General features: G+C 38.2%; 1 protein-coding gene across 2 annotated transcripts; it reads left to right on the top strand.

The window, feature by feature from the left end:
* Positions 1-7,540: 7,540 nt before the first annotated feature.
* si:dkey-181f22.4 (receptor-interacting serine/threonine-protein kinase 2) lies at positions 7,541-19,803 on the top strand. 2 transcript variants are annotated; one of them, XM_051899048.1, is made up of 11 exons: positions 7,541-7,802; positions 8,077-8,224; positions 8,603-8,752; positions 8,837-8,973; positions 9,063-9,112; positions 9,215-9,355; positions 9,471-9,556; positions 13,448-13,516; positions 14,050-14,197; positions 14,298-14,459; positions 18,642-19,803. In XM_051899048.1, exons 1-11 carry the CDS (start codon positions 7,660-7,662, stop codon positions 18,944-18,946), a joined length of 1,539 nt encoding a protein of 512 aa, XP_051755008.1. In that variant the 5' UTR covers positions 7,541-7,659; the 3' UTR covers positions 18,947-19,803. The 2 variants fall into 2 exon arrangements, with proteins under 2 accessions (XP_051755008.1, XP_051755007.1); XM_051899047.1 differs by having other exon boundaries at positions 14,047-14,197.
* Positions 19,804-19,937: the final 134 nt, after the last annotated feature.

Here is a 19,937-nt window from a genome sequence, read left to right as displayed (position 1 = left end):
ACGCTAACGACAGATGCGTTCCTCACAGGCTGGGGGGCGATCATGAGTGGTCGCTCGACTCGAGGTCTTTGGCAGGACCATCATCTTTCGTGGCACATAAATTGCCTGGAGATGCTGGCGGTATTTCTAGCACTGAAATATTTCCTTCCAGACCTCAGGGATCATCATGTGTTAGTACGATCAGACAACACGTCGGTGGTCTCTTATTTGAATCATCAGGGGGGTCTGAGATCACGCCCACTATACAAGCTGGCGAATCAGATCCTCCTGTGGTCCCAAGGGAAACTGCTCTCCCTCAGAGCAGTATATATCCCAGGGTACCTGAAGGTGGGTGCAGACATCCTGTCGAGGCAGGGGCCGAGGCCCGGGGAATGGAGACTTCACCCAGATATAGTGAAGCTTTTATGGGAGAACTACGGCGAAGCCCAAGTGGATCTGTTTGTGTCTCAAGAGACGACTCACTGTCCACTGTGGTTCTCAATGTCAAACCCAGCACCTCTTGGGCTGGATGCTATGGTACAGCCGTGGCCGAGGCTGCCGCTGTACGCTTTTCTCCCGATTGCACTGCTCCCGGGAGTTCTGGAGAGAGTACGCCGGGACGGGGCCCGTCTGTTGATAGTAGCCCCGTTCTGGCCAGCTCAAGTATGGTTTTCGGACCTGGTATCCCTTCTCGGCGGGTCTCCGATGGAGATTCCGATCAGGAGGGACCTTCTCTCTCAGGCGGGCGGTCTGATATTGCACCCCCGCCCGGAGCTATGGAGGCTGTGGGCATGGCCTCTGAGGGGGCACAGCTCATAGGTTCCGGTCTCTCAACCGAGGTTGTTGAGACCATTCTCCAATCCAGAGCTCCCTCCACTCTTTGAAGTGGAGATTATTCACTTCTTGGTGTGAAAATCACCAGTGGGATCCTGTTAACTGCCCGGTTGGCGCAGTACTGGAGTTCCTGCAGGATAGATTTTCTTCAGGGTTATCCCCCTCCACACTGAAAGTGTACGTGGTGGCCTTAGCTGCTTACCACGCTCCTTTGAGTGGGGTATCTTTGGGGAGACACCCACTTATCACTCGTTTCCTCCATGGCACTTTGAGGTTGAGACCCGCAGTTCGCACGAGAGTACCGGCTTGGGATTTGGCCATTGTGTTGCAAGGCCTTTCTATGGGCCCCTTCGAGCCTATCGAGGAGGTGCCAGAAAAATTCTTAACACTTAAGACAGTGTTTCTGCTCACTATTACATCTCTCAAGAGAATTGGAGACATTCAGGCCCTGTCGGTATCTCCATCATGCCTCGAATTTGTGCCTGGTAATGTTAAGGCTTTCCTTCATCCTAGACCGGGATACATACCTAAGGTCCTCACTAATCCTGTGAGACCTATTGTGCTGCAGGCCTTCTGTCCTCCTCCATTTACGTCCTCGGACCAGGAAAAGCTAAATCTGCTGTGCCCGGTGAGGGCGCTGGATGCATATGTCCACAGAGCTGCCACGTGGAGAAAAGCTGATCAGCTATTTGTATGTTTCGGAGCACCTAGGAAGGGTCTCCCTGCATCCAAGCAGAGAATGAGCAAGTGGGTGGTCGAGGTCGTTCCCATAGCGACTATGCAGCGCGAGTTCCCTTGAAAGGGAACGTCTCGGTTATGTATATAACCTTAGTTCGCTGAATAGGGAACGAGACGCTGCATTGCCCTGCCATACTCCCGTCATGCCCGTAAGCGACTTGCTTCAGTATTTCAGAAGCTGAATGAGAGTGTTTTCGGGCTGGCTTTATAGTTCCTGGTCATTGACATCACCCGCCTATGACGTTCCGTCTCCTGATTGGACAGATTTCATACGTGCTTCATGACGACATCACGCAGAGGCGTTCCCATAGCGACTACGCAGCGTCTCGTTCCCTATTCAGGGAACTAAGGTTATATACATAACCGAGACGTTTTATTTTCTCTGCCAACTAAACTTCCCATGCAAATCAGAACTGTTGTGCGACTGACTCCTAGTGCACAAGTGCAGTGTTTTGTTCCTGAATGAATCAGTCTTTGAACAAATCAGTTGACCGAGTGATTCAATGGTCCAATAGATTATAGAGATCCACTTGATATTTATTTCTGAATGATTCAGTGTTTTGAACGAATCGGTTGAATAAATGACTCATTCATCAACACAATGACTTGCTGCCACCTACTGGCGACATTAATTTCATAATCCAAATATCGTTTCTTTTTGTCATTCATTTAATATTTCTGTATTCAAAATGTTATTTAAAACATTAATCTCATTACATTATGCAATTGTAATTCCTACGCATTTACTGCCCTCTCTGAGCAACATTATCTAACATCTCATTAAATAGATCTACAATCTACATTAAACAACTTCAGGTGCTGCTTCTTTGCCACCTCTGCAAGCCTTTGGTTGATACTTATTTAATTAACAACCTATAGCGTCATATTATTCTAAGAACTTCACATTAAAGATGGCATACTAATTTAATAAGATTAGGGGGAAAAAATCCCCTGAAAATCAATTGCCCTTATCTTATGGTAAAGTTAATTTCTGACACCAACAGATGGCAATAAATAGGCTATAAAAATACTCTTCATCTCTTTATTGTTAGTGTTATTTTCAAGGTTTCTTATAACTGAGAGAGCACTATAATGGCTATATTTAACACTATATTTATTTAACATTACCCCTAAAATTTAATTCGGCTGAGTTTTTATTTTTTACTTTTTTTAAATGTGTGATAGCCTATTTCGAATTGGCCTCTCAAACGAGTTCACCTCCGCCATCAAATCATGACGTCCGACTCCCATTACAATAAAGTCCATCTCTACTATTAGTCCAACTAATAGCACCTCTTTGAGGAACTAATAACATGTAATATCTTTTCATACCTATCATATTTCAAATTCATCCCATGCCCAAAACTCAGTGTGTTGTCTAAAACAAATGTTTTGACTGCTGCATATTTACACTTAAATCGATAGGCTACTGATTTGCGCTTTACTTCAATGTATTGTAGCCTACATTCGCTCCGCGCTGCCCAGTGCGTCTAGCAGCTTTGCCACACATATTTATATAGTTGGTTAAATAAAACAGGCAGTGTGCCAAAGTTGTAGGCTAGGGGGTAGTTTATGTGCAGCTGCAAAGTAAACTAATATTTATGAGAAAGAGATGAAATATAGTTGCAATAAATGTGTTAAGAATCCGTACAGCTGCAGAGCGAGGGACTTTTATTATGATGAGCGGAACCGATGAACAACTGATGACGACATGGTTTGATGTCTGGTTGACCAATCAGCGGAAAGAGGCGTTTCATTCCCGCCCACATGTAGAGATCGAATACTCGAGCTGATTATTCGTTTCCAATCCCAGAACGAAAAAACGAAAAATCAAGCCATTTTTTTGTTTTTGTTTTTTCGTTTTCTTTTTAAAAATGAAAAACGAAAAAAAGTACCGTTTTCTCATTTTTCTGATTTCAATATTAAATCAAAAAACAAATGAACTGAAGATACCCTGATTCCTGGTGTACTGTATTTTCTTTTAATACAGAATAGCAAATGACATGGGATTCCCTCTTACGATTCATCAGTGGAAAGAAAGAAAAAGAAGAAGAGGAACAAGAGGAGGGGGTAGCCAAGCAAGAGAAATGAATAAGAAGTGTTGTAACTTTAAATCTGTTTTGAAATAAGTTGTTTTTCAAATAAAGGTTTCTGAGTGATAACAGATTGTTTGCGTTTTTTTTAATTACCCTGTAACATGAAGCAAGAGTGTAACAAGCACCACTTTAATTTACAACCCGCAATGTCATACTTACCCTGTAACTACATGAAACAAGCATATTTCCCCATGTATTAAAAAATATTGCAATAGTTCTTTCTACTTGCGTTGAAACAACTTAATCAGTGCACTTTCTCGCTAAATTGCTCCCAAATGTAAGATTGTTGTCTATCATAATAGTATAAGTACCCCTTAGTTCTAAAATACTTACAGTACAAATAATTTGTTATTTTCCTGGTCGTTACCCCTTTATTCCCAAGACTTTACATATTGTTCCCCTACTTACACGTACTTACTTTATAGGTACACTATAATTATCGAAAGTTACGCTGTAAATTCATTGTAATTACGCAGTACATTCCGGGCTGTAATCTAAAGCGTTACCTATTGTACCAAACTTAATGAGTATTACAGTTTTTTACAATAGCTAACAAGTGTTTATCAATATGAAATCCATGGTTTTTGTAATTAAATTTCATTTTACTGCAGTAAAAGTAGAATGCTTACCTGTAAGCCATTCTACATGTTTGGTTGAGTGTTGAATGTGTGCATTCTTGGACAACATAGCAACATACTATCTAAACGTGAATGAGTCATTACTTTATAGAAAGTACAGTAGAAAAGAAGAAGAAAGTAACAGAATTGCGGCAGTCACTGGTCAAATGAATCCCCTATGCAGAACTTCATTTGCCCCCTTGGTTGAAATTGCTTTCTGGGGGTGGAGTGTCGATGGTGCCCCCTTAGTGCCCTACGCAGACCACATATTCTACATATATGGAACAGTGGTACAGGAATCATTGTAAAAGCTTTACATGAAGTATTTACTGAAATGAAAACATGAAATTGCTGCCATTGATCAACAACAAATCCAACATAAATGGCCTTTGGTTATTATGGAAGTTTTTATTCCTCCACAGAATAAAAAAGTATAATAGGTAATTGTGACTTTTTATCTCACAATTCTATTTTTTTTTTTACTTGCAATTGTGAGTTTACATCTCACAATTCTAACTTTTTTCTCAGAATTGTGAGATATAAACTAGGAACTGAGAGAAAAAAAAGTCACAATTACCTTTTTTATTATCTATGGCAGAAATAAGCTTTCATTGGTTCCACATGTGTAAGAGGGAAAGCATAGAGATGTACAATCCAGCACACAATCTTCCTCCTCTCCCCTGCCTCTTCTTCTCCCTTGTACTGATCCAACTACTCCTCTCCTCCTTCATCTATTTCTCTCCCTTACCCAGACATAATTATTTTCTCTCTCTCTGCTCCTCTGTGTTGTTCCGCATCCACACTGAACAAATCCGATTCAAAGAGTCGTATTTTACTGTGTCCATGTAATGAAATGAACTTCAACACCTGACTATGCCTCCAACTGAGATTGGAATCTGCTATTTCTCAATATTTCAGTGATCTGCTAATTAAAAATGCTTATAAATTGTTTCAGTATTTGTTTTATATATTTTTTCAATACTTTTGAACTGATGTTGTTCAAAAGTATAGGTTTTATACTATATTTAATGATTGGAACATTAGGTCTTCAATTCTGACTTGCTGTGCTTAAGCATTTGTAAATAAGAACAGAAAGATCCATGATTTTGGTATTGGATAAGCTTGTATGAAAAGAAAATTTAAGCCTTTTAGAAACGTGTTAATTGACTGCATTTTGTGTGAAAACGACATGAATTGTGTTAATGGTACGGTCACAACAGATGGATGTTGTGCTAATTGTGCTTAGTTTTGAAAATGTGACTACAGATTGGACAAAAGTATGTTAGCAATTGAGAAAACTGTAAAAACTCACTAACACTCTGTCTTTGATCCAGAGTACATTTATTGCATTGGAAATGTTCTTACATTCTTTATGCTGTATTTTTCAATATTTTAAAAAAAAATGTTGATGAACTGGTTGAATGTTCTATTGTCTTTATGGTGTAGATAGGAATGTAGACCAGTGTTGCATTCTGATGTTCAATGGAAAATATTTACACAATATAAGCATTGCGTTAAAGTTCCCCTTTGTTCAGCTTGATTTTTATCTAAACCCAAGCTTGTTCATGACTTCTTCACTGAGTTGCAGCTCCTTGGAAAGTTACGTAAAAGGGGTTTTAATGACTCTTGAGTGTAAACTCTGTGAGAATGGAGTAATCACTTACACACATTTGCACTGGATCTCTGAATTCACAAGAAATGTATCAGAGAACACAAAAAACGTTGTTTTTTTGTTTTTGTTTTTTGTGAAGACAAAAAAGTATACAATTACTAGATGTATAATTTGACACTTAATATGCAGATTATTTGTGATATATATATATATATATATATATATAAAACAGTAAAGACATTTATTTAATGTGTTACTTTATTGAGTCATTTGTTCATTTATTTTTTTTTAAATACATTTTTTTTTTTTTTAAATAATCAATGACAAGGCATAAAGGGAGCAAGACTAAGATTTCCATCATATAGTTTGGAAATGTAGACATTGATTGCATATAGTGAATTTAATTCCTTTCATTTGTTTTTCAGAAAACATTCCAATAAAGTGTATTGTTCAGGTAATGATGAATGATCATGTTTTGTCAATGTATTGACTAGTTTTATTGGATATTACTACAGTTCAACAGTGTTAATCATTGTCAGTGTCTGTTTGCCTCTGTTATCTTTATATAATATAATGTTTTGTTGCTATAAATTCTAAAGAATTATTTTTACATTTTTATGTACAATAATATAGGCCTACAAAAACAGTTAAATGAAGTAACAATATAACTACATAGTAAATTGACAATAGTTTTTATCTTCTTCTGAGATAGCCTAACAGAGCGTGAAAGTAATAAATCACTAAATGACTCACAAGATTCCACTTTCTATTGTTAGTTCAGTCACTTTGGACATCCCCTTTTTTGTAAGATGGAAATATCACTTCCTATTCACTTGTCACGCTGAACAGAGTTCAGCAAATGGTGTAAGACTTTATATAAACCTTATCCTTGCAAAGAAAACCCCATGTGTGGCTGACACCTCTTTGTGCAATTTCGGCAGACATCTGAGAAAAAGAGGAAATGGCTATTTTTTTTTTTTTTTTTTTTTTAGAGAGAGATGGAGTCACATTGATGAACTCATAGCTGTTGATGCAGCCTGTGTTAGACATGTGATACCTACGTGACTAGAGACGATTCAGACATGAACAATGGATACTAATGTCAATAAATTAGTGTGGAGAGCCTGAGAGGTTAATAATTAATAGCCTAACTGAATGTATTTCCACTCTGTTACTGTCTTCCATTTATGGCTATTTTGTAAAGGTATTATGATGTTATTCATGTGGTCATACATTTCAGGGGAAAAAAACGAGGCAGTACAACTTGCTTTCAGTTTACCCCCTTACGCCATTACCGTGGTAGAGTTCGGCTGGTCACGTGATCTCAGGATGGCGACCCGCTTCATATAAAATCAAACATCTTTTACTATGCTATCGATGTACTGGAGTCATCATCTCATGTGAATGTAGGCCTACTTGTTTTTTTTAAACATATTTGCTAAAACTGCTATTCATGTATGTGCATAGAAAAAAAAATGAAATCGGGTACAATTTTTTCCCCTCAAAAATCAGTTTATCTTTGGTTCAGCTTTCTCTTCGCGCCCAGGTGAATCAATAAGTTGAACTGAAGTTGTTTTTCAACACTACATGACTGTTAAAATTAGCCGGGGATTTCTGTGAACTCAGCCAATAAGACACGACATAAACAAGCGACGTGTCATGAGCACGCGATCTGGGGGCCGGGCTCTCAATTCCTTTCATTTTCGACAGCAAATGGGTCTAGTCGAGCAGTCTCAGTATACTCAGCGTCCCAGCAGAGTTGAAATTGACTGGGTCCAGAGGAATGGCTCAGGTCAGTCATCTGCAGATAATTGATGAGAAGGACTTGCAAAATGTAGTTTTGGTCAGAACGAGTGTTGGTGCGTGTTTGCGAGGACATGTCGAAGGGACAGGACGCAAAGTGGCTGTCAAGTTAATCAAGGACAGGTAAAGTGCATTTTTAATCATCGTACCTGTGGCAGATAATTTTTGCACGTTTGTTTGTTTTGCTTTGCATAGTAAATATGGGCTACATATATTATATATAATTAAATAAAGTTTTACTAAAATATATTTGGCTATTTAAGTTGTAGTAAATTAATAATTATTGATACAGCATTAATATGAATGAATAATAATAATAATAATAATAATAATAAACAAAACTTAAATACTTTGTGTGTGTGTGTGTGTGTGTGTGTGTGTGTGTGTGTGGTATCAGTAAGTGGATTGACAGGTTAAATAAAGTGTCAGGTCAGGTGTGCTCTGAGCGAATACTACTCCCGTTGGGTGTGTACACAACTCACTCTCTAGTGGGGCTGGTGTGGGACTGGATGACTGAAGGATCTCTAGATTCAATACTGCATGAGGTAAGCACTTAGTTAAACAGTTAATACTTCATTTAAAAATATGTTTTGAGTCACAGACAGGTGTTTTAACATACTTGATGAGAATGTTATCTAAAGCAGGAACTGTGAGTGTTTGTTTTTTGATTTTGGAAAGGTGTGTTTATGTTCCTGACAGTGAGAGAGTGGAAATCCCCTGGGCAAGGAACCATCTAGTAATGTAACAGCAAAAAAAAAAATAGTGCCAACGAACAGCAGTAGCATTCCAATACAATGCATTAGCATTTCAATAGCTGTTGCATCATCTGTAATATAACTCTTATTGTCAGGAAATGTCTCTGTGTGTATTCTACTGGTCTTATTTCATTTAACTGCAAGTAATAAATTTTTTGCTTTCTTTAGACAAACCTGTACCCAGAGCTTTCGGTGGCTCTTTGTCTTCGGATCCTGTTGGATGTTGCTGAAGGTTTAGCTCATATCCATGCCATTCCGCTGCCTCATGGAGCCCTGAAAGCTACTAATGTTCTTCTCGACCAACAGTACCATGCCAAAGTATTGCCATGCCTAGTCCAAAGTTCCTTAAAATTGTGCATATGCATGACAATTTTACTTATTTTTAAAATTGTGTCATTCTAGTTGTGTGACTGGGGCCAAGAGATAGACATGCACTTGAACACTTCTAATTGCCGTGGGCCATGTTACAGAGATCTGGCCTATGTGTCACCTGAAGTCTTACAAGGTGCTGTTCCTTCTGTAAAGGCGGACATATATAGGTGAGGTGCATTATCTCGAAATTGAATGTTTCAGCTGTAAGTTACAGTAGAATTGTTGAGTTCATTTGAGCTTTTTAATGATTCTACAGTTTTGGGGTTCTGCTGTGGGAAACACTGAATAGAAAGCGTCCATGTGAAGGTATGTTGTCATCTCTTCAGTGCATCTTGTTTTATTTTGGGAGAAGGATTTTTCAGTCATTCATTGACCTGAAACATTTCCTTTAAATTTGTTTTCATACAGGTATTGATCAGCTTCAGACCAAATTAGAGCTTGGTTTTGAGGTTGACCTCCTGCCAGTAATGACCCCTAAAAACCATGCTCTTACCCAGCTCATCGTTAGATGCTTGAACAGTGAACCTCAAAAACGCCCATCGGCTGAGGGTTAGTTACAGCATTTTTTATACATGGAGCTTAAAGGTGTTATTTAAGATCTGCTCATCATTTATTATTTTTTATTATTATTTATTTATTTATTTTTATTTTTTTGCTCATACAGAGTGTGCAGCAGTTCTAAGGACAGCTTTAGCAGCATTTGATCCTCAGACTTTCACTGAAGATGTTCTTCATCTGAAAAAATGCAAGGTACTTGTTTAATAATTAATGAGCTGAATAATAGTAATAACTTTTATACATTGGGGTCCAAAAGTCCACATTTCAAACAGTCTTTCTTTTTCATTGAAATCTGGTATTCAAAGTCGGCATGGTAGTCGGCGTGAACATAACAGTCTTCATTTACTCCCGACATCTGAGCCGCTGAAGACGCAGTGGATTAGTTTTATTTTTGAAGGGAATGCGCCACAGATATAATATACACATGCGATTTCTGTGCCTGTTTACGTTCACAGATATAACCGACTGTGTTTATGTTTACTTTGTGTTTTTGACATAACCTTGTGTGTATTTGGCAGTTTAAGCACAATAAAAAGTGAAAGAGAAGTTAGTTTAATACTCACGAGACGTCTGACATCCAGCTTTCTGTGTGCTTCAGATGTGTGCACTGAGAAAATGATAAATTAGAAGTTTAAACTGATATAGCTTTAAAACACATGCAGATAATAAACCTTCATGAAGAAGAAGAACTGCAATGTCCCTGAGCGTGATCACGATATAGATGATAATCAAAACCAAGCAGGGGGGTATTCCAGAAAGCAAGGTTAATTTAGTGTCACATATACCCTGAACTCTCAGTTGATTAACCCAAATCTTGCTTACTCGAGGTATGCTTGTTCCAAAAACACGTCCAGGAGTAAGTTCACCCAACATGCATCTGAATACCTCTTAAGCAACCTAACCCTGGAGCATAACCTGCTCCGGAACAGGTTATGTTTAGAGAGTGAGTTGCTATGGCTACTTGCATACCCTAAAAGTTACCTCCGTTTTTGGAACCGAAAGTTGAGGTTATCCGCCTACTTACTCTTAAACATACCCATGTATGTCACATAACCTGCTTTCTGGAATATGCCCAGATGTCTTGTTAGTATTTGGCAGAGTATACGATGCATGCAGATGCTGTGAATGGAGGAAGCGCTATTTTGCATAGGGGGCGGGGAGCAGCATTTCATTTGCATTTACAGACACATGCACGAAAACAGCATGTTTTTGCTAGCACTCAAAAATGGGTATTTAAAACATGGTATAATGAATGATTTCTGAGGTATTTTGAGCTGAAACTTCACAGATATATTCTGGGGACACCTGAGACTTAAATTACATCTTGTAAAAAAATGGGTATAATAGGTCCCCTTTAAGGAAACATTTAAAACAAACAAAAAAAAACATTAAAGGATTAGTCAACTTTCAAAAAAAAAAAAAAAAAAATTCCTGATAATTTACTCACCCCCATGTCATCCAAGATGTCCATGTCCTTCTTTCTTCAGTCGAAAAGAAATTAAGGTTTTTGATGAAAACATTCCAGGATTATTCTCCTTATAGTGGACTTCAATTGGCCCCAAACGGTTGAAGGTCAAAATTATAAAGGTTTGAACTAAATTGTCATATACAATATGCTAGTGCAAGTATATAACAATTAGTTCAAACTTTGACCTGTGGAGGGCAGTAATACACTTAGCAGCATCTACACTGCCAGAATTCTAATAGAGAAGAAGAAGAAGAGAGCTAGTTCAAGACGAGTTTCCATGGTTAAAACGTACAGTGGGTACGGAAAGTATTCAGACCCCCTTAAATTTTTCACTCTTTGTTATATTGCAGCCATTTGCTAAAATCATTTAAGTTCATTTTTTTTCCTCATTAATGTACACACAGCACCCCATATTGACAGAAAAACACAGAATTGTTGACATTTTTGCAGATTTATTAAAAAAGAAAACTGAAATATCACATGGTCCTAAGTATTCAGACCCTTTGCTCAGTATTTAGTAGAAGCACCCTTTTGATCTAATACAGCCATGAGTCTTTTTGGGAAAGATGCAACAAGTTTTTCACACCTGGATTTGGGGATCCTCTGCTATTCTTCCTTGCAGATCCTCTCCAGTTCTGTCAGGTTGGATGGTAAACGTTGGTGGACAGCCATTTTTAGGTCTCTCCAGAGATGCTCAATTGGGTTTAAGTCAGGGCTCTGGCTGGGCCATTCAAGAACAATCACGGAGTTGTTGTGAAGCCACTCCTTCGTTATTTTAGCTGTGTGCTTAGGGTCATTGTCTTGTTGGAAGGTAAACCTTCGGCCCAGTCTGAGGTCCTGAGCACTCTGGAGAAGGTTTTGGTCCAGGATATCCCTGTACTTGGCCGCATTCATCTTTTCCTCGATTGCAACCAGTCGTCCTGTCCCTGCAGCTGAAAAACACCCCCACAGCATGATGCTGCCACCACCATGCTTCACTGTTGGGACTGTATTGGACAGGTGATGAGCAGTGCCTGGTTTTCTCCACACATACCGCTTAGAATTAAGGCCAAAAAGTTCTATCTTGGTCTCATCAGACCAGAGAATCTTATTTCTCACCATCTTGGGGTCCTCCATGCGGGCTTTCATGTGTCTTGCACTGAGGAGAGGCTTCCGTCGGGCCACTCTGCCATAAAGCCCCGACTGGTGGAGGGCTGCAGTGATGGTTGACTTTCTACAACTTTCTCGCATCTCCCGACTGCATCTCTGGAGCTCAGCCACAGTGATCTTTGGGTTCTTCTTTACCTTTCTCACCAAGGCTCTTCTCCCCCGATAGCTCAGTTTGGCCGGACGGCCAGCTCTAGGAAGGGTTCTGGTCGTCCCAAACATCTTCCATTTAAGGATTATGGAGGCCACTGTGCTCTTAGGAACCTTAAGTGCAGCAGAAATTTTTTTGTAACCTTGGCCAGATCTGTGCCTTGCCACAATTCTGTCTCTGAGCTCTTCAGGCAGTTCCTTTGACCTCATGATTCTCATTTGCTCTGACATGCACTGTGAGCTGTAAGGTCTTATATAGACAGGTGTGTGGCTTTCCTAATCAAGTCCAATCAGTATAATCAAACACAGCTGGACTCAAATGAAGGTGTAGAACCATCTCAAGGATGATCAGAAGAAATGGACAGCACCTGAGTTAAATATATGAGTGTCACAGCAAAGGGTCTGAATACTTAGGACCATGTGATATTTCAGTTTTTCTTTTTTAATAAATCTGCAAAAATGTCAACAATTCTGTGTTTTTCTGTCAATATGGGGTGCTGTGTGTACATTAATGAGGAAAAAAAATGAACTTAAATGATTTTAGCAAATGGCTGCAATATAACAAAGAGTGAAAAATTTAAGGGGGTCTGAATACTTTCCGTACCCACTGTATATACATTTTTTTTTTTAGAAAATGGCCGATGGTTTCACTAGATAAGACCCTTATTCCTGGTCTGGTATCATTTAAAGCCCTTTGAAGCTGCACTGAAACTGTAATTTTGACCTTCAACCGTTTGGGGCCAACTGAAGTCCACTGTAAGGAGAATAATCCTGGAATGTTTTCATCAAAAACCTTAATTTCTTTTAGTAAATTATCAGAAAATTTTTATTTGAAAGTGGACTAATCCTTTAAGAAGAAATAAGATTTCCTGGTCACTAATCCAATAAACAAATTATATAAACATTATATATTCTTTTCAAGTGGTCAGATGTTCTTGATTTCATTGAAGCACAAGATGCTCTTTCATTCTCAAATGCTATGCTGGAGATCATCACGTTTAACTGGAACAAAAGCTTGTGGCGTTCATACAGCTCAAGTGCTGCTATGATTAAAGCAAAACGAGAACAAACTGAATACTAAGACATTCTAAAATTCATGTTACTTTTTCTAATAAATAATTTTCATTAAATTGTTATGGAGAATTATTCAGTGATAAGCATTTTCACTAGTAGTCTGTGAACCCCACTTCATGTTGAATATTTTCTTTTATAAATTAAAATTTATTTTACTAAAGATGTGAAGAATTTGACAGTTGACCAATTATGTATTTATTAGGTGGTAATGATTATTTGTGGGCTGTATGTCTGTGTTTCACCAGGAGAGGAGGCTACTGAGCTGTAAAATGCGCTCATCCTGGGAGTTGCCTATTGAGCTACATAACCTAGAGGTAAGAGACAACTACTGCAATTACTGTGAACAGGTTTTACTTGATTTGGTGAAGAAATGTTCTTTCTTTTTTATACCACAATGTTGATATTGTTGAGCAGGTACTCAGTTCAAAGCTATATTTTGTATTGTGTGTGTTTATTATAAATTATGTGCAAATATAACACTTCTTACAACCATGGCCATACACAGGATTTAAGAAAAACAGGTAAAAAATGTTAAATGGTAATGTTAAAATGTTAATGTAAAATAGCATTTGGGTTTGAAATGAAAAAATTTGAATAGATAAATCTTTTATTTTATTGGGCATCTCGGTCATTTTGACATTGACATGCGCTGTTACACTGGTGATCAGCTCAGATGGGAAAGTCATTTATCTTTATGTTGTAGAACATTTTTGCAGCACCAAAGTACACTTATTATTAGGCAGTTATTTCATGACTTTTATTATACACCTCGAGAACCTCAATGGTCAGTACGGCCATGCTTACAGCTTTTGTATTCTGACCATGGACTGTCTTTTACCACCAGCAGGACAATAGTTGCAAAGGTCCCACAAAACATTGGACCTCCAAGGTGATTCCACAAAACGAAACTCTGCCAGTGTCTTCACTGAAGGCAAAAAGAAAGTCCTCTCTGCCAATGGCAACAAGAGGTTGTCCTCAGATTGGATGCTTTAGGGGTTAGTGAGCTCTCATTTAATAGTATTTTGGATACATTTTCTCACTTTATTAGTATAAAATGTCTTATAATTACATTTTTCCTGCTCATGTCTTTTATAGATACAGGAAAAAGTTCAGTCCAATCCAGTAATGCCTGCAGTGATCAAGGTTTCACTCAGATTAATGGGCATAGTGGAATTTCCCAGAGACAGAGCCCCACATCTTTAAGGTCCCCTACAACGCTGTTTCAGAGCACTCCACAACACAACGCTGGCAACCAGGGTAAGATATTAGTTCTGTCTCCAAACAGTCATTTTGTTTGAATCTCTGTAATTCCCTCCATTCCTGTCCTACATGTTTACAACATATGAGTTTGGACCACAAACATAAACACTATATTGTTGTATACTTTATTCCATCTGGAAAAAGATTTGCTCTCTGTCAGTCTCAATTGCCTGATGTATTTTAGCTAAATAAATCTGGAGGAGCTTTGTGTTCATATGTTGGCATAACTACCTGGACACAGCAAATGTATCAGTTCTTGTTTGTGTTGTGCCTTTACATGTGCGCACTAAGCAGTTCTGTGTGGACTGTGCTCGCTCGCTTCCTGAATGACCGCCCCACTAATGCCTTATCTGTGTCCAGTGTGTTTCCTCCCCAGAGGGTTTTTGTTTTTCTCAGAATTAGTCTTGTTTTGTTCATTTAAATGTAAGTAGTATAGAAGGTTTTGTCGCAGTGAAGTAACTGGTTAAGAGTAAAAGCATTTTAAAAAATACACTACCGTTCAAAAGTTTGGGATTGATTAAAAATTGTTTTAACGTTTTTGAAAGAAGATTCACCAAGGCTGCATTTGATCAAAAATACAGTAATATTATGAAATATTACAATTGAAAGGCGCCTTTCAAAACACTCAAGGACACCGTACAGTTGAATGATAGACATAAAACAAATCAAGACACAATACAACAAGACAACAGCTATTTAACATACGATATTTAAAATTGATCAGAGAAAGCTAATTTAAATAGGTAAGTTTTAAGACGTGATTTAAAAGTAGCCAGACAATCACTTTCTTGTAAAGATTGTGGAAGAGATTTCCAGAGACGAGGAGCAGCACAGCTGAACGCCCTGGACCCCATAGTGACTAAATGAACAGAGGGTAAAACAAGAGAAACAGATGAAGAAGATCGAAGTGTACGCTTCGGGGTGTAGATATGAAGCAATTCGGAGAGATATGAGGGTGCAAGATTGTGAAAGTGAGAAGCAGAATCTTGTACTCTACCTGATATTTAACAGGAAGTCAATGTAGATGATAGAGGACAGGAGAGATATGCTCAATGGAAGAGGTTCTAGTAATTATAATTATACAGGCAGCTGAGTTCTGGACCAACTGAAGTTTATGAAGGAGTTGGTGAGGTAACCCAAATAGAAGAGAATTACAATAATCAATGCGTGAAGTGACTAGAGTGTGTACAAGAATGGCTGTGGAATTGGATGTGAGAAATGGACGGAGACGGCTGATGTTCCGTAGGTGGAAATATGCAGACCGAGTAATATTGTACACATGCGTTTCAAAAGACAAAGTACTATCAAGGACGACACCCAGACTTTTAACCTGGGAAGATGGGGAGATTATAGAATTATCAATGGAAAGTGAAAAGCTATTGGATTTTGACAAATTGTATTTAGTGCCAACAAGAAGAACCTCTGTTTTATCAGTATTCAACTTGAGAAAATTGTGCGAAAACCAGGATTTAATCTCTTCTAAACAATCTGAGAGAGAGGAAGACAGAAGAGTAGAATTTGTCTTGAATGATAAGTAGAGCTGGGTGTCGTCCGCATAGCAATGAAAACTAATGCCATATTTCCTGAAAATATAACCAAGGGGTAATAAGTAAATAATAAATAAAAGAGGGCCCAGAACAGAGACTTGAGGAACACCAGTAGTAACAGATGAAGAGTATGACCTGAAATTTTTAAGTTGGACAAATTGAGTGTGTCCGGATAAGATCTGAACCAGGTGAGAGGAACCCATTTTCCAAACCGTGTTTTAGTCTTATCCTGAATCACTACAGTACACCTATAAGTGTTTATATTTGGACTATTTTAGACCGGTTCGGGTCATACCACTGCGGAGTAGCACAGTACCTGCGTGACTCGTCATAGACATAAAAGAGAAGTAGCTCCAGCTACAATGTTTTTCTGCAAGACGCATGCAGTTCTGTTTATTAACCACTAGAGCACCGAAAGTTACAGACTGCAGCTTTAATATTTTAAAATGTGATTTATTCCTGTGATGGCAAAGCTGAATTTTACTGATGATCCTTCAGAAATCATTCACATATGCTGATTTGGTGATCAAGAAACATTTCTTATTATTATCAATGTTGAAAACATTTGCTACTTAATGTTTTTGTGGACAATGTAATACTTTTTTCATGTATATTTGATAAATTTGAAATATTTTGTAACATTATAAATGTTTTTACTGTCACTTTTGATCAATTTAATTCATCCTTGCTGAAGAGAAGTATTAATTTCTTTTAAAGTCCCAAACTTTTGTATATACTTAGTGTGTCCTTTATTTGGAGAGAGGAGAACTGGCCCCCGCAACCGAGCCTGGTTTCTCACAAGGTTTTTTCTCCATTTCTCACCTGATGGAGTTTGGGTTCCTTGCCACTGTCACCTTTAGCTTGCTTAGTTGGGGACACTAAATATTCAGCAATGTTACTGATTTGACTGCACTGACACTATTGGATGAGAACTCAACTTAGCTGGATGATGACATCAATGCTTTCTGTAGTGCTGCTTTATAAGTGAATTGAACTCATTTCATAATTGATGTACAACCCGAATTCTGGAAATGGGACGTTTTTTAAATTTGAATAAAATTAAAACTAAAAGACTTTCAAATCATATGAGCCAATATTTTATTCACAATAGAACATAGATCACATAACAAATGTTTAAACTGAGAAATTTTAGAAGAGTCTGGGTGCTGAATTGGCCTGCCTGCAGTCCAATTCAGCACCCAGACTCTTCTACGACGAAGCCATACTGTTGTAATAGCTGCAGTATGTGGTTTTGCATTGTCCTTCTGAAATACACAAGGCCTTCCCTGAAAAAGACGTTGTCTGGAGGGGAGCATATGTTGCTCTAAAAACTTTATATACCTTTCAGCGTTCATAGTGCCTTGCAAAACATGCAAGCTGCCCATACCGTATGCACTTACGCACCCCCATACCATCAGAGATGCTGGCTTTTGAACTGACACACTGGAAGGTCTCCCTCCTCTTTAGCCCGTAGGACAGGGTGTCCATGATTTCTAACAAGAATGTCAAATTTGGACTCGTCTGACCATAGAACACTTTTCCACTTTTAAACAGTCCATTTTAAATGAGCCTTGGCCCACAGGACACGACGGCACTTCTACACATATGTAGAAGTGCCGACACATATGGCTTCCTTTTTGCATGATAGAGCTTTAGTTGGCATCTGCAGATGGCACGGCGGATTGTGTTTACCAACAGTGGTTTCTGGAAGTATTCCTGGGCCCATTTAGTAATGTCATTGACACAATCATGCCGATGAGTGATGCAGTGTCGTCTGAGGGCCCGAAGACCACGGGCATCCAATAAAGGTCTTCGGCCTTGTCCCTTACACACAGAGATTTCTCCAGTGTCTCTGAATCTTTTGATGATGTTATGCACTGTAGATGATGAGATTTGCAAAGCCTTTGCAATTTGACGTTGAGGAAGATTGTTTTTAAAGTATTCCACAATCTTTTTACGTACTCTTTCACAGCTCTGCCCATCTTTACTTCTGAGAGACTCTGCCTCTCTAAGACATCCCTTTTATAGCTAATCATGTTACAGACCTGATATCAATTAACTTAATTAGTTGCTAGATGTTCTCCCAGCTGAATCTTTTCAAAATTTCTTGCTTTTTCAGCCATTTGTTGCCCCTGTGCCAACTTTTTGCTTGAACTGAGCTCATTTAGTGGATAAAAGTGTAAAATTTCTCTGTTTAAACATTTGTTATGTTATCTATGTTCTATTGAGAATAAAATATTGGCTCATGTGATTTGAAAGTCTTTTAGTTTTCATTTTATTCCAATTTATGTCCCAACATTTCTAGAATTCGGGTTGTACTTTACACAGTTATTGAACAGAAAGGAATTAACACTGAACTGATTTAAACTGAATCATGACTGTTTACTATTGTCTTTTTAGAGCTGCTTTACAGCAGAATTGAATTCTGTTTACATAATTGAATCATTATTTTCCTGTTTATCACTATAAAGCTGTTTTGAAACAAACTGTGTTGTATAAAGCGCTATAAAAAATGTGACTTGATTTGTCTGTGGAGTATGTTTCTTCTTGCTAAATTTGCAATATTCTTGCAGAATATAAAAGATTTATGAATACACTATTGACTATACTCTAATGCTTCCTCTTTCTCCAGTTAAATGTGAACTGTCTGTGGGAAGGAGCTGTTGCCAACTTCTGCAAGAGAGACGAGAGGCTATTGTTCGCTGCATGACTGAAGGACGACTCAACAACCTACTTGACGTGTTACGGGCTAGACATGCTGTGACCCGCGAGACATATGAGATCATCACTGCGGCCTTGACCTTGACCGCACGTACGCGCTGTTTGCTTGATATCTGCGCCTGTCTTGGTGAAAATGTTGCTATCTTGGTGGCCACAACTTTAGGTTTAGTATCCACTCAAAATACTCAAACCACCCAGAGGTGGCAGGCTGGTTAAATTTGATCAAAAATGCCTCTAGATTAGTGTTGTGCAAAGGCATAATGCAGTAACTACACACGAAACAAATGATATCAGATTGATATTAGATTTGTATAATGTGTCAAGCTTATGTTGAGATTGTGTTCTTATTTAGACAAGTCTGTAAGAGATGAAGAGAGGTCAGACTCTCTGGAAGGGTATGCTGCCATGCAGTTTTATTCTTTTTTTAATCTAAATATATCATTAAATTAACACCCAATAAAAAGGGTACTGATGACGTCATTGTTTCTCAGTTCACAAACTAAAGGGATTATTCAAATGACTTTGAACATGATAATGTTCTGAGTAATGGGCAAATACAGATTTGATTACATTCCTTTGGAGAGAAAAACAAATCAACAGCACAAAAACAGATAACTTTGAAAGGAACTTTTAAGAAAGGTAAGGCCATTTCCCTTAATCATACAAATCAACAGTGTTTGCAACTTTCACACTCAGTTGCTGTTAATAATATTGAAACCGTTGCTCAGCCTAATATATCATATTCTTTTGATAGACTCATCAAATATTTTACATTTTTCTTACTATAACCACATTTATCTTGTGTTTTTGTGTATGTACTACACATGTCCAAGGTTGCGTGATGTTAGACATACAATTGTGCATGTTGCACAATAGACGCAGTATTTTCTGATTGTAGTGTATCTTGCAACAAGACATTATTTGTAATAGCATTTAATATTATTGATTGGTGTCCTATGCATGTAGCACGGGATGTATAGAGCGCTAATATGAATAAAATATTTATGTATGGAAAAAACAAATATGGTATAAGAAATGTCATTAAATGTTCACACTGTTTTGTGATCTCTTTACCACAGTTTAACAGTATGTGTCCCTTCAGCATTTGACCTGAACTCATATGTAAGATCCACTTCTTGGAGAACAGTTATTACTTGGTATTACTCAAGTCAATAACATGCCACATACCTCCTCACAGACTGTCTAA

The sequence above is a fragment of the Ctenopharyngodon idella genome, chromosome 7 (genome assembly GCF_019924925.1).
Source record: "Ctenopharyngodon idella isolate HZGC_01 chromosome 7, HZGC01, whole genome shotgun sequence".
Classification (NCBI taxonomy): domain Eukaryota; kingdom Metazoa; phylum Chordata; class Actinopteri; order Cypriniformes; family Xenocyprididae; genus Ctenopharyngodon; species Ctenopharyngodon idella.
Note: the sequence above shows the minus strand (reverse complement) of the source record. Positions and strands in the feature narration are given on the sequence as shown.

What these genes read in the sequence shown, in the direction of transcription:
- si:dkey-181f22.4 (XM_051899047.1), top strand. Translation starts at nt 7,660, where the DNA reads ATGGCTCAGGTCAGTCATCTGCAGATAATTGATGAGAAGGACTTGCAA. An exon ending in GTAAAGGCGGACATATATAG is followed by an intron (nt 8,974 to 9,062) that starts GTGAGGTGCATT and finishes ATGATTCTACAG; the next exon opens with TTTTGGGGTTCTGCTGTGGG. An exon ending in TCAGATTGGATGCTTTAGGG is followed by an intron (nt 14,198 to 14,297) that starts GTTAGTGAGCTC and finishes TGTCTTTTATAG; the next exon opens with ATACAGGAAAAAGTTCAGTC.